The sequence below is a fragment of the Hydractinia symbiolongicarpus genome, chromosome 1 (genome assembly GCF_029227915.1).
Source record: "Hydractinia symbiolongicarpus strain clone_291-10 chromosome 1, HSymV2.1, whole genome shotgun sequence".
Lineage (NCBI taxonomy): Eukaryota > Metazoa > Cnidaria > Hydrozoa > Anthoathecata > Hydractiniidae > Hydractinia > Hydractinia symbiolongicarpus.
The window spans coordinates 11218675-11232807 of NC_079875.1; the positions used below are offsets into that span (position 1 = coordinate 11218675).

Below are 14133 nucleotides of genomic sequence, written 5' to 3' on the forward strand. Positions count from 1 at the left end.
TAGCATTACATTGCACAACACTTTATTCTTATGTTTTCTTTTGTCTATGAAATTCAAATTATGTTTTAGCTACCCCCTTGAATTAAAATAAAAATTTAATGAAGAAATATATTTATAGTTAATAAAAACTATAAAATAACACCTAATAAAAAAAATAAATGTTAGCTTTTTTTGTAGTTGAAGTGCAAAAATTATGCTAATGAATTTTTTAGCTTTTAATGTTAATGCATTTTTGTAGGAGGAAACTGAGCTATACTCAATTCAACTATATGTTTTAAAAATATGTCGGCAATTACGTCCGCAAATGCAGAGTGCCATCACGAATTACAAAGGCTGTTAAATTTTCAGACATTGTCTGGGAAAATGAGTTAGATGAAACATTTAGAAGATTATCCATTTTCAAAATTAAGGGTAGTTTCTGTAAGTATAATATCTGCTTAAAAAATAATCTCCTACCTTATTATCTGCAGATAACAACTGTAATTTACCACCGTTATCTTGGAAGAATATAATTTTTTCTGCTAAAACAATCATTCTAGTATCTACGGAAAGGAAAATAATATATTTTTAAAAGGATAAAGCAAAGAGATAGAAATACAAAGAAAAAAAAAGAAAAAATAGAAATAAAATTTACTGATGCCAAAACAATAAACAACACAAAAATGGAGAACCTACATACAAATGAAATACTTTTATAAACAAAAAAATATAATAAAAATATGCTCACCATGACTTTTGCTTTTGCCACGCAGTACCGTCTTTTTATCGTATAATAATCGACTACGTTTATGAAATAAATAAGTAGTTTTATAAGTCTTTTTTGTGTTATTTGCACCTTTAATTTCTACCACGTGTTTCCGATCTAGATTCTTTTTGAGTAGTGCAAGTTCCTAAGAAATAACAACCAAATTATTCACAATATGCAAACAGTAGTACAGTGTTGGTCCTAATTACCATAATAAATCCATGTATTATGTTACATGTATAGTTTGAGGGTACATAGCTTTCTTTGTTTTATTTAAATGCAACCCTGGTCATAAAGAAAGATGAAAACATGCTTTACATAATGGCACCTAGGGCTATTAAGTACTCTGTTGGAAAGTATTGGTTGTTAACGTACCTTTTGTTGTTCATATATATTCACAGCTTCATCAACAGCTTTTAGTACTTCCTAAAGAGATACAGTAATAATGTGTCGAATCAAGGCAACAAGAGAAGAATAAAGGCCAAGAAACAGAGGTACTTTTTGTTCAGAGCCAGAGAGCAGCATCAGTATTTATTTATATAAACAATTATATGTATATTATCAAGTTGTATAATAGAATGACTCTGAGTCATCATAATGGAAATTACTGGTAGCCTGCTAGCTTTGCTTGTCCTAATTTAAGTTGTTTTAAGTTTCTCTATGAGCTATGAATATAACCCAGAAAGCAACAAAATGTTCCTCTGCAATCTCCAAGATATCTACTGAAAACGCTTTAAATGTTCACTGTTCTTAACAAAACTCAAATTTGAACGCTTTAACACTAAATGTTGTGAGTTGCAGCTAAAAAATGCTAAAATAAAAATCAATTTTTGCAGGTATAGCTGATAAACAGTTTATAACATTTTCAAAAAAACAAACAAAGTTCTGTAAAAACAATAACACTATCCTTAAAATGATTTCCCGCAATTAAATAAATGCTTTAAAAAAACTTGGTAATTGTGAAAAGATAAGATGGGTAACAATGAAAACTGTAAATATTTTATATTTATCAGTTATTTTTGCTTTACCTTCACTAGTTTGAGAGAGTTTTTTAATTTAGGCCAGTCCTCCTTGGATTCTAAAAAGAAGATGACAAAACATCAAAAACATCTTTCTGTGAAGTGTTGAACATACTTTAGAAATTAAACAAATAAACAGCTTACCTTTGGTTGCTTTTATGATAGCTTCAATTAGTAATGGGTATTTTGTCATTCGAATAGTAACGTATGTGATGCATTCTGGTATAGATAAACGCCTGGTGCGGTCATTGAGTAAACAATTCTGTAACAAAATAAATTTTGGGTCACGGAAAAAAATCCATAACACAAACAACTTCTTTCAGGCTACACAACTGTTATTTACAGCAAGTGGTCTTTTTAAAAATTATTTACAAACACTTTTTTACTAACTCACCTTCATAAAATTGGCATATTTTTTATCACTTTTTAAATATTCTTTATATATCGATACTGCTTCAAGATGATGACTGCAGAAATGACCGTAAACTTGCTTTAACATTTCACCACTCTCACCACCAAACTAAAAAATAGGAGAGTGACATTCAACGAAAATATATTTTAAAGCAAAGAATGATTAGCATAAAAACGCAAAGCAAAACAAGAAAACATTCATAAGATGTTGTGTTATCTGTCATCACTATAATCTAGCTATTTCTATAAGGTGCTTTTAGTACAGGGATGGAAGGTCTTACTAGGACATCCAGAAACATATAAATTTGGTAACTGCTATTCTGGATACCATATTGCTCGTTTAAGCACTTTTCGAACAAGTGCCCCTATTGGCTGGAGTAATATTTCAATTCGGAGAGCTTTTAACAAAATTCCAAAGAGAATGGTCACTTATTAAAGAGTGGGCGTTTAATTAAGCATTTATGGTAAGTTTTTCTAGAATAAGAAACCGAGATTACTGGTCAGTCTTATCATTCCAGCATTTGTGATTTCACTCACACGTCTCCAAAAAAGCCATGCAAAAGCTTATTTTTCCATCTTTTTTCTGGTTAGATTTAGGAAATAGTAAATAATAAAAAAGGACACATTTAAGAAATAAAAAGATGATTCTTACAAATTTTTCTAATGTATCTCCTATGTTTTCAATGATATAATTGACACTTTCCACTTGTCTCATTTTCATAGCAGCATAGAAGCCCCCTGAAATAAAAATGAAAATCAACTTCAAAATCAATAAAGTACAACAAACTGGCCATTCCCTATGTCTTGCTTTATATGAGAGAATAGCTAGTTTGGTATGATAAAGCAGAGCAAAGCATAAAAAAATGTTTAGTAAAGCAAAGCAAAGTGCACGGTATGGCACATAGTTGATAATTTTAAATTAGGTGAATAATCTCAAAGGGAGTTTATGAAGTATAATGTTTTAATAGTATGCGAATAAATGTAAGAAATCTAAATTAAAATATACAATGTTACAACTAGAAAAAAATTACTTACCATTTAGCTCAATTAAATCATCTATTAGTGGAAATATCTGACTAACAACGTCAGGGTCCATATTAAGTGAACGGACCATTCCATAAGCATAGATCTAGAACAAAAAATTATAAAACTTTGTACGATACGTAGACACATAAGTGTCTGATAAAAAGATTATTATGCTAAAATACAAGTAGACATAAACAGGAAAATAATACGCGAGAACATAGCAGCTATGCAGTTTACATTACAAGTTAAGGTCAGACCACATTGTATTTATGTGTTGTCCGTGTTCTTTCTCACCCAATAATTTTATTCTAGATGAACATTTATGCTGGCTTACCTTCCTCATTATTTGCAGTACACGGACATATTGTGCTTCCGTTTGAATTAATTCTAAACACAAAGACATTTACTCAGATTTAAAATTTAAACACAAAGGTATCTGTATATGTTTTTTTTTTAAGTAAAACTATAGTATTACCATATATCACATCCTGACGTTTTATGTCTTTAGCATGCATTTTCCGCTGCACCTTTTTGTCCACGAGTTCACTCCACGTTTCAGGTTCATCCCTAGCATCCAAGTCGGAATCATACTAGAAAAATTGGTTGTGACAAAAACATAAAAAATTTGAACATATGTGGATAGTATGCAAAATATATTTTTTTAGTTTTCAACTAAGTCAGCTTTAATTTCTTCATAGTTTAGTCAGTTTAGGTGACACAAAAAAAAGCGTATGCTAAAAATTAATCAAAGTTCAAATGTTTGGCATGCACTTTTCAATATGTGAGCCTTTCCTAAACAGGCTTCCTACTCTTTTTTCAACACAAAATTTGAGAAGATTTAAGGGCTTTTGAGAAAAATTTTTGTGATTTTTGAGGAGCTTTTGTTAACAAAAGGAGAGTTGAGGAGAAAAATTTGCCCTTCTAAAAATGAAGGAACACACAGACTGGCATCTCAAAATTTTTTTACAATATTTTTTTGCTTCAAATACAAACACAACAAAAAAAATTAATGTTTGCAAAGACGAAAACCTAAATTTCAAAACAACTGAGGACACTCAAGAAGAATTGAGGAAACCTTTGGAATTTGAGGAGATATGAGGAGTCATGAGGCGTGGGAACCCTGCTAAAACAAGCCTTCATACAATTCCACTTTAAGCTTCTTAAATTTTTACCTACCTCTGAATTTTCTTCAGCAATATAGGCTAAAAAAAATACCACAAAATTTACAACTTAAAGAAACAATATTTCAGCGTGAATCACAGCCTTAGTTTTAAACAAACCTAAGTCCATTTTTCTTATTTTGAGAAAAAGTGGAAAAAAACTTTTCCTGATTACCTAGTCCTGGCTCTTGAGAAGCACTGTTCAACTTTGGTTTTATAATTACACTATATTGTTACATTCTTTTTATCTTAAAACAAAAGCAAAACTTTCAGTTGTTCCACAGTTATGCCAAAACTTATCGTTAAAATGCATATTTTAAAAATAATGAATTTTTACACTAGAGGACTTAGGCCCTATGGCTTAATATGGACTTTCTAAAAATTAATTATCCATTTTGTGATCAAATTTAAGGGTGATTTTAATATTCTCTGGTCATGCCATCTCTTGAGCTCACGCAGTAGAATTCAAAATACTAATTGACTGTGTAGGAATTCATTTTGGTTTAATAGGTTTTGTTTTTTAAAATTTTAATTTTATTATGGACATACACATATCTACATACTGTTATAACAACCTCCTCGGTTATGCTTTTTTTAATGTTACAGAAAGACTACGCTGATTGCAAAGTCTTGTACATGAATTTATTTTTGCTTTTCACCTTGACAAGTAGTACTGTTTAGGGTATTTTCTTTTGAATTAATAACAAGGAAAAACAATTTATCCAAACATTTCAAATGAAAGAAAAAATTTTTTTTTAATTTTTTTATATTTAAAAAATAAACATATATTTAAATATAACTTGAATTTAATTTTTAAAATGACAAGAGGATAAAAGCTAAGTTTAATGGTATAAGCAACAACAACTAAAAAAGAACAGGTTACTATTTCCTGGGGTAACAAGCTAAATGCTTAATAATGATTTTTAATAATTTGATAGTGTCTCAGTGTTTGGGGTTCACTGCTCATGAACCTTCCTCTGTGAACATCTCTTATCCCTTTAAAATAGCTATAGTTTTGCGTATTGTACAAAGTAATGAAGGTTCTTCTAGTGTACATTTTGATTACGATTTATGCAATTGCACAAGCAACAAACATTCCACACAAGCTCACGATTGATGGCAAGGCCTAAATGTATATATAAAATAGCCTATGCTTTAAAGATTCGAAAAACAATAAAATTTCAATACTGATAAAAACAGGATTAGGCCTCTTTTAAATTAGGGGGTAGATTTTTTTAAACCTTTTTTGGTGGGAAGGAGGGACCTAAAATTCACAAAACTTAAATTGTTTGTTTAAAACTAATGGTGCATAATACATACAACATTAGGAAAAAAAAGTAAACAAAATTCTATGAAGTTAATCAAACATCACAAGTTTAAAAATTATTCTACCTGCATCAATGTCATCATCGTAACTAGATTTATGGATAGAATCAAGCGATGTACATGACCCAGCCAAATTTCTAAATAAGTACTAGCATTAATAATATCTGGAAAAAAACCAAACATACAACGAAGCATCAAAAAAGCGAAAAAGTAGATATTTATTAATCAACACCATAATTCTTTAGAAAGTGCGCAAATAGGTGATCAGTTTAAAATCGCATCTTTGTATAGTATGACATTGAAATAATTGGAGCAAAACATTTAAACATGGTAACTTTTCGATCATGATTAAATTATTTATTAAAAGTTTTTATTTTTCGACCTGCAAAAAAAATTATAGTTTAAAACAAGCCATAAAAAATTATAAATAACCGTGGCAAGAAATTCTACACAAACAACAAAAAAAAATATGTTAAGTAGGGACTTGGAAAAGAACAATAATTTTATAAACATATTGCGTACTGAACACAGCTAAGTCAATGAACAACAAAAGCAACAAATATTGACTAAATATAAATAAGAGCACACTTGTGCTGTACAACTGCAAAGCACAAGACTTGAAATAATAAAACACCTGAAGAGTTGTTAGAAAAAATTTTTTTTTTCACAACATTTTTGGACAACTTTCGACAGTCCACTTAGGCCAACACTTTATTTACAAATCTATATTTAAAAAGCGAAAGAAAATTGACAATCAAAATAAAGTGACTTTAAACTTGAAACTAAATGTAAACTTGGACTTGTTTATGTAAAAATATTTGATGATGGTGAAAACTTGATGTTCCCTGTTAATAATTAACCCTAACTACAAACATTGCATTGCTTGATTATAAAAACAATGGAACAACATCCATAATTTTTTACAATAATTTAAAAAAAAAAATGTTTTTGTGTTGACATCATTCTTATTTATTTAATTATTACTAACAACTTCTGCTTCTCATTTTAACAACAATTACAAAATCAGTTTAAAAATTAGCATCCAGAAGTTTATACAAAAACTGAAGTTGTAAAATTATAGTGTGTTTAAAAAACTTACAAAAAAACCATCATAACAAAAAGATTGCAGTCCTGACGAAATCACAAATATCACACTTTTTAGCATCCATAGTTTTTTTGAGCTCCTTATTTGTATCTACTGTGTTTCAAATTAATGTGACATTGTCCAAAAACTATTATAGTTTAATGCTGTTGCAATTAATAGAAGTACGAATGTGAAAGATATTTAGCAGTCTTATTTCTAATAACCAAACTAAATTAATTCATAAACTTAGCACTACACTGTCTTTTCCTACAATACAACTAATGGAAAAAAGCATTTCAAACATCTCTGTCCAAGCAATCTTTAGATTCATCATGATATGGGTATATTCTGAGGAAATAAGAAAGGCATATGCATCTCCATGCACAATATGAATAGTGAAGTAGGATTATAACAGTTTAAATTAAAATTTAACAGATTTTTAATTAAACAATTATTCTAAATTAAAAAAAAATTATTGGCACCACCAAATTTACTCTTTATAAATTTATTTCTACGGGTATAAAGTTCTTTTTCATACCAAACATAGCATAATCTTCTCACAGTTAACCATTTTAGAAAAATTATTTACTGAAAAAATACATCCCTACTTACACCGAAGCTTGCCGGTTCAATTTTCTTTGAAATCTAAATCCAAACTCATAGCTAACTGATATAGAACGTTGTCTTTTCATATCCAAAATGTCAAAACAAACATTTTCTTGCACCACTTAAAAGATTCTTAAAGGCAAAGCCTCTGCTAAAATATCCTGTCTTCTTATAAAAACTTATAAAAAAAAACAGCTGTAACATCAAAACCATCAACAAAAAACACAAGCTATTTCGTGATGATCGTTAAACTATTTTTATTCTCAGTTTCAAAGTGCAGATGATATCTTGTGCAAACACAAAAGTTGAAATTTATATCAACAGCATGTGAACAGTAGATATTGGTAGGAGACATGTGTTTTCTTCCTAACTTCAAATGGTTTATTTAGACATCAATTATTGATCCTGGTGGGACGGCAGAATACTCGCAAAACAAGACACAAGCTATTTTTAAAAATGCTATTCCTCAGAAATAGAATTTTATTATTGTAAGGACTTGTTTAAGTGAAATATTTTAACAAAATTAAAAGAAAAGTAACAAAAGGGAGGAGGGTGTTGTAGATTTTATATTTATTACTTTTTCTTCAAAAGCAAATAATTAAAGTGTATTCACTATATGTTCATACAGTACAAAACATTCTAAATTAAAAAAAACTTTTTTTGTGAATACATTTACAAATTACAACTTTACAACTCTTAAAAGCATTTACACAATGCTGTATAGAGCTTTCCAATGTAATAAATGTGGTTTTGAGGTATGTACAAAAACAACATAAACATAATATGAACATAAATTTAGCCAGCATTCTTCAAATTTTTTTGTAAAAAAGGACGAACATTTACAACTGTGTGGTTTGATGTGGAACCCTTCTACAAAAATAACGTATAAAAAGTATACCTTGAAGATAGCATTGGTTGTGTATCAGATTCATGGGGTTCTTCGTGTAATGTATTACTGACCCTGAAAAAAAATATAAGAAAATGAAAAAAGAATAAAAAAAAATTAAAAAACATTTTTGTAATTAACAAATTTCACCATCACCAAAATGAAGGAATAAAAAAAAAAAACAAGTTAAATCTTACTTTCTGTTCATTTTTGGTGATTTTCTGTCAGCCCGTAGTTTATTATTTGCATCGTGTTTGTTGTTGGCACTGATAGAAGAGCCTCTGAATACAGGCTTCTCATTGACCTTTGATTCACCACTCTGAAAATTAAAACTTAGCAAAATGAGTAAAATAGCAAATGTAAATAGAAAGCGTTAGTTTAAGAAAAAATTAAAAAAGGGCAAATAAGCATTTATATGTGCTTCAATAATGTGTTTACAGTATTGTAGAGCATCCCTTAGAGAATATAATATTATAAAAATTTCACATTTCCGTAGTTTTAGATTATATTTCATATCACTTACAGATTTAGTAAAAGTTCGAAATGATGTCCCTCTTTTCGTTAAAAAAGTGGCTTTCTCTAATTTATTTGGTAATCCAACTAAATGAAAATAAGATTATAATAAAAAACAATTTATAACAACATAATGCAAAAATTATAAGAATTAGTAAACAAAATTTATATCTGTACAAAACTTTTAACAAAAAAGTGTCAAAAAATGAAGTAAGAAGCTTGCTTTGTTTTTATTTTGTTTACACTGTCAAATAACAACATGGAATAAATTCTTAGATAAACACGAAAAAAAAGTAAATTAAAATGTCAATTACTCAAAATACAATGATTTTAATCTTTTTTTCTGGTTGTGACTCCTTCAGCCACAGAAAATAAAATGGAGTAGTGAAAACATTAACTGGTATATTAATCAATATATTTATCAAAATCTAATCTAATGAGAAATGTCTGAACAGTAGTATATTTTGACAATTTTTTTTTAGAAATTTTAGTCAAATCTTCAGAGATGTTTAAGAAACATCTCTGAAGATTTCAATTGTATTTACTGATGCTTACAGATTATAGGCTTTTAGCAAAATTTCTGTAAAAAAACAAAAGCTAAAAGCACTATATAAATACTTCCCCCTCTAAATTCCCATTTAAATTGACGTTTTAAAAAAAGAATCACTTTACTTCAATCAGGTGTCATGTTTTTTGTTCTTAATTTTATTTTAAAAACCTCTTTCCTCTTGCTCTTCAATCATGGAGGTTTAAAAGACAAGACAAACACTTATAACAAATGCTCCCTGGACTTTTATTTTAAATTTTTTTATTTTGTTTTAAGAAATTTTTTAGAGGACCTTTAGTACATCATTCTTAAAGAATTAAGTTGCAAAACTTTTGAGACAAAAATATATCATAATACAGTAATTCTGACTGTTATGAAAGTGGACATCTTATTTTTCTTTAAAGTTGCCCAAAAACAATTTTTCAACTTTATTTACACAAGTCATATGGGATGCATACCAGACAGATGTCAATGCCTAAATTAAAATTAGTAAAGCCATTGCATTGTACTTTAGGTTTGAGACCTAATATCTGTAAATGGCTGGTAATACTGATGCAACACTTGTGATTTAGCATATTAAGCGTCAGCAAGTAATTGCTTCCATAATTTCTGCACTTATTTGAATTACAAAATGTCGACAAAATTTTACTTACTACTTTTGTTATCAATTTATATTTTAAACATTTAGCAACATATTTATAGCGTTATCACTTTACATAACACCTTGCTCTTAATGCAGTTTTTTTAATTTAGGTTATATGTTGTGAAAATATGTTGGCCATTGAGTGCGCAAATGCACAGTGCCGTCATAAATTACAAATGCTGCTGGGGCCACCTGGGACAAAAATGAGTCACATGACATCGTTGAAATGCCTCTAAACCCAATGTTTCTTTAACTGCTCCTACAAAGCACATAATCCTATACGTTTTCTTGATCAACATTTAACTCTTCACAATCAAAGGTAAACAAATGTCTTAAATTTGAATGATGGATCTTTACCATTGTTCTTTTGTATAAGTAAATTTTTCTATGTATTTATCGACATATTTAACAATGATTTAATTTTGGCTTGTCTTAACTATTGGTGCTTAAAATTTGACGCAAACCCATAAGACTGACTCATGTTGAACTTGCAGTAATAATCATGATAATGCAAATTTGACAGAATAATTCTAATAAAGTTAACACACATATTCAAATTATTTTTCCCTAAACCACAGATTGTGTGTATACAGCTGTTGCTAGTTCTCAGTCTTACTTTACTGTGTAACAGTTGGGCCCCTTTTACAAGGGCAAACATACCTTTGAAAATATACTGGGACCAGGTGTTTTCCTGTTTGCCACATGGTTTTTATCTTAATTCTAATTTTATCTGGGCAGGGTTGTTCAGGACATAAAAAATAATAAAAAATCTCAAATTATTGCTAGCATATTCCTAAACTTGTGTAAAAAAACTTTGGTTTGCTATTCCCCCTCCCTTCTTTTGACCACAATATCATGAAGGGTTTGAGCGTAGCTTGTGACCAGCCAGCATTTTGTTAACAAATAAAGTTAAATATCTAGCTAACAAGGTTTAGATATTTTTGACGACTCAATACCAATACTTAAAAAAGCCCTAGTGAAAATCGGTCCCAGTGTATTTATCTGGGGGGTCAGTCCCACAATCTGAAAAGCACTTAATCGCCATGTAAAATATGTAGATCTCTCTCTCTCTCTCTGGCTGGTAGCTAACTATATATGCACTTGTAAAGGTTAGCTAGCTAGCTCAAGTAGAACTCTCTCTCTCTCCTCTTTCTAGATTAGTTTTAGCTAGCTCAGCTCTTTTTCAATAAATTCATAGGCTGAAGGACTAAACAGTACGAGGTTAAAAGCAAGTCAGAATATTCAGAGCCTTATGAATAAAAATACACAAAAATAAACACAAAAATTTATTCAAAAACAAAGCAATCTTGGTAAGAGATACACAAAACAAATCAATGTTTTACCATCCCGCTAGGCAGCCATTAAAAATCGCCCCGGGTGCACAAGATCGACTTTGTTGTTATAAAAGAAATAAACTACAGAACAGAATAGCGATAAACAAACACTAAATTTACAGACCCGTAGCCACTTAATGCCACCAACTCGACCGCTTGACCCTGCGTGTTGTTGTTTGAGTAAGCACGAAATATAAGACCTTTAATTCAAATTGCGTAACATTTTCTACTACGTAAGGTAGCCCTTAAGTGCGATGCTGAACCTTTTCAAATTATTACGCAAAACCTGTCCCATTACTCGGTCGACTTGCCAAAAGGATCAGGGTAATATTCGGAGAAACAACTATACGACAGCAATGAATTACATTCAAATTTGAACGACTTAACTACGTGGGGGAAAAAAAATGTTAAACGCCGTTTATATTTTCGGCCTATTTAAAATTCAAGGTTTAAGACAAGGTTTTGTCCAGTTATTTGGCAAAGAAATTTAGATAAATCGCAACCTTTTCCTTAGTCTATCTTAGCAACATCGTTCACAGAAAAATTTGTCTCCCAATAGCGCTAGCGCTGCATTTAAAAACATGGAAAAACCCCGTGTTGCAATAAGACTAGGAATAAAATCGGGCATATTGTGAATATGGCTCATTCTTGTTTGATATCAATAATTGCAACAAATTATTGAGGATATGACTTGGACACGCCGAACTTAGTTACCGGTTTTCTAAAAGAAACTTCGTATTTAACCGTTGATACCTTCGATTGTTATCAAGCCTAACCAACATGAACAAATTAACTCCACTCGACAGTGCAAGTATTTTTTTCTTGAATTATTTTCAACTCGCCGGCCTAAGTTTACGGCGGCCCTAATTACGCTGATTTCAAGGGTTGCACTTTGGAAATCCTACGCATTCTAAAAGGACACCAATACCAAAAGTTCAAAGAGTTACTTCCTTTGTTGACTAGCAGAGTCTTGTCAATTGAGGCAAAAAGTAGGTTGTATGAGGCCTGTGTAAGAAGTGTTATGTTGTACGGAAGTGAGACATGGGCAGTGAAGCAGGCAGATCTTGACCGTTTAGAAAGGAATGATATTAGAATGGTTAGGTGGATAATGCCAGTCTGAGAGACAGAAAGAGTTCAGATAAGCTAAGAAGCAGGCTAAGTATCAGTAGAATTAAAGATATAATCCAGATAAGAAGATTGAATTGGCTGGGGCACTTAGAAAGAATGGAGGAGGATAATTGGGTAAGAAAGTATAGAGACTTGATAGTTCCTGAGGCAAAGCCCAGAGGCAGACCGAGAAAGACTTGGCAGGAGGTTATAAGGAAAGACTTGATACAGAGGAAGTTGAGTTTAGATCTAACACAGTCTAAATCAGATTGAAAGAGGGTCATTATTATGTCCCGTCCAACCCATGCTAGCATGGAAAATGGACGTTAAGCCGAGAATGAAGGAATGAATGCTTTGTTTTACGGAATTCGACGGAACATTTGAAAAAAGAAAAAAGGAAAAGTTATTCTTTGATATCCGATAATCAATTTTTTTTACCTTAAGTGTGAACATTTTGTAAATTAACGCCAGCTTTTTTTTAATTTTATTTTGGCCTTTTTTTAAGACTGGCTCTTATTTCTGCCAGTCGCAAAAATAACACCGACTTAAGGCCGGAGTTGTAAGGGCCGATTAACGTCACGGCTAGCGAAAATAGATATGATTTGGTTTATAGTCGCGCATCAGCATACTTACAATCTGGTTTGGATGGTTGTGCTTTCTTTTTGTTCTAAAAGGAAAACAAAAAGCGTTAAAATTGACTGAATGGGGGAGGCAGGTAACAGTGACAAACATGAGCAGTCACCTTCGCGTCTGAGTCTTTCCGTTCACGATGGTCTTTCTTCTCTTTTTGAGACTGAAAATACACGCATTGCTATGACTCCGAGAAATGACGTCATGTTTATTTATAGAAAAAAACAAAGGCGATTCATATCTTACTTTTTTCTCTTTTGGTTTACCACGAAATAAACCATAGCGTTTCTTTTGTTTTTCGTCCTGACTGGATTTTCGCTACAAGAATAAAAACGTATGAGCAATTTATTAAAACATAAAGTCAAGAAAGGTTATTAAATTAATCCGTCATTACATCATTGCCTAATTAAAGTGGTTACTTCATCAAGTATTTAAAATTTTTGAAAGTAACATCAAAACTGAAACATTGCATGCTTAAGTAAAAAAATACAGAAATTTAAACACCACACAACCGAAGGGCTGTTTTTCACCACAAGAAAATTTTCTGGGGAGTGGAACAGACAAGAAAAGAATTTTCTGATGGTTACCAATGTGAGTGCTAACGTGTTTACAATGGTTGCCGATATAAACAAATTTAAATGAGAAAGGCTGACGAGGCCCCCTTTTATCAACTTGAACGGTAATGTTGTTTACATCATGTAAAAACAGAAAAAAAATTCGTAAAAATATTGAAGACGAATATATAAGGAGAGAGGAGTTTCTAAATAATAGAGCGCGTCAGGTACAAGAAACTACGCACAGTCAAGCTTAAGAACCTATATAGGAGCCAGGGTTCAGAATCTATGCAGGGCGAGGGTTAGGAATCTACGCACATCATGTTCAGCGTGACGTTCGGCGATCTCGAAAGAAGTTCCTTCATCGGTGTCTTCATCTTCTTGATTTGCAAATTTTCGGCCATAACTAAGATATAAGAACATTAATTAACATGTCTAATATTACCTCATATGAAACTTGTTGACCCTAATTATACAGGTCCTAAATTAACGCCCGCTCATTTCAAGGCGGTACTGGCTTTTTTTTACGGTCAAACTCTCAT

General features: G+C 31.0%; 1 protein-coding gene across 2 annotated transcripts in view; it reads right to left on the reverse strand.

Moving 5' to 3' along the window:
• The window catches only part of LOC130638398 (A-kinase anchor protein 13-like), a 49633-nt gene that overhangs the window by 8791 nt on the left and 26709 nt on the right, over window positions 1-14133 (reverse strand). For both annotated transcript variants that reach the window (XM_057447000.1, XM_057447001.1), the window contains 19 exons: window positions 13910-13997; window positions 13284-13355; window positions 13150-13200; window positions 13041-13074; window positions 8787-8863; window positions 8461-8582; window positions 8276-8338; window positions 5754-5824; window positions 4378-4403; window positions 3677-3791; window positions 3536-3588; window positions 3211-3304; window positions 2828-2913; window positions 2159-2284; window positions 1909-2026; window positions 1774-1823; window positions 1121-1171; window positions 728-890; window positions 457-542 (listed from right to left, as the gene is read on the reverse strand). In XM_057447000.1, the coding sequence (XP_057302983.1) occupies window positions 457-542; window positions 728-890; window positions 1121-1171; window positions 1774-1823; window positions 1909-2026; window positions 2159-2284; window positions 2828-2913; window positions 3211-3304; window positions 3536-3588; window positions 3677-3791; window positions 4378-4403; window positions 5754-5824; window positions 8276-8338; window positions 8461-8582; window positions 8787-8863; window positions 13041-13074; window positions 13150-13200; window positions 13284-13355; window positions 13910-13997 (1546 nt within the window). The remainder of the gene's footprint in view (window positions 1-456; window positions 543-727; window positions 891-1120; window positions 1172-1773; window positions 1824-1908; window positions 2027-2158; window positions 2285-2827; window positions 2914-3210; window positions 3305-3535; window positions 3589-3676; window positions 3792-4377; window positions 4404-5753; window positions 5825-8275; window positions 8339-8460; window positions 8583-8786; window positions 8864-13040; window positions 13075-13149; window positions 13201-13283; window positions 13356-13909; window positions 13998-14133) is intronic.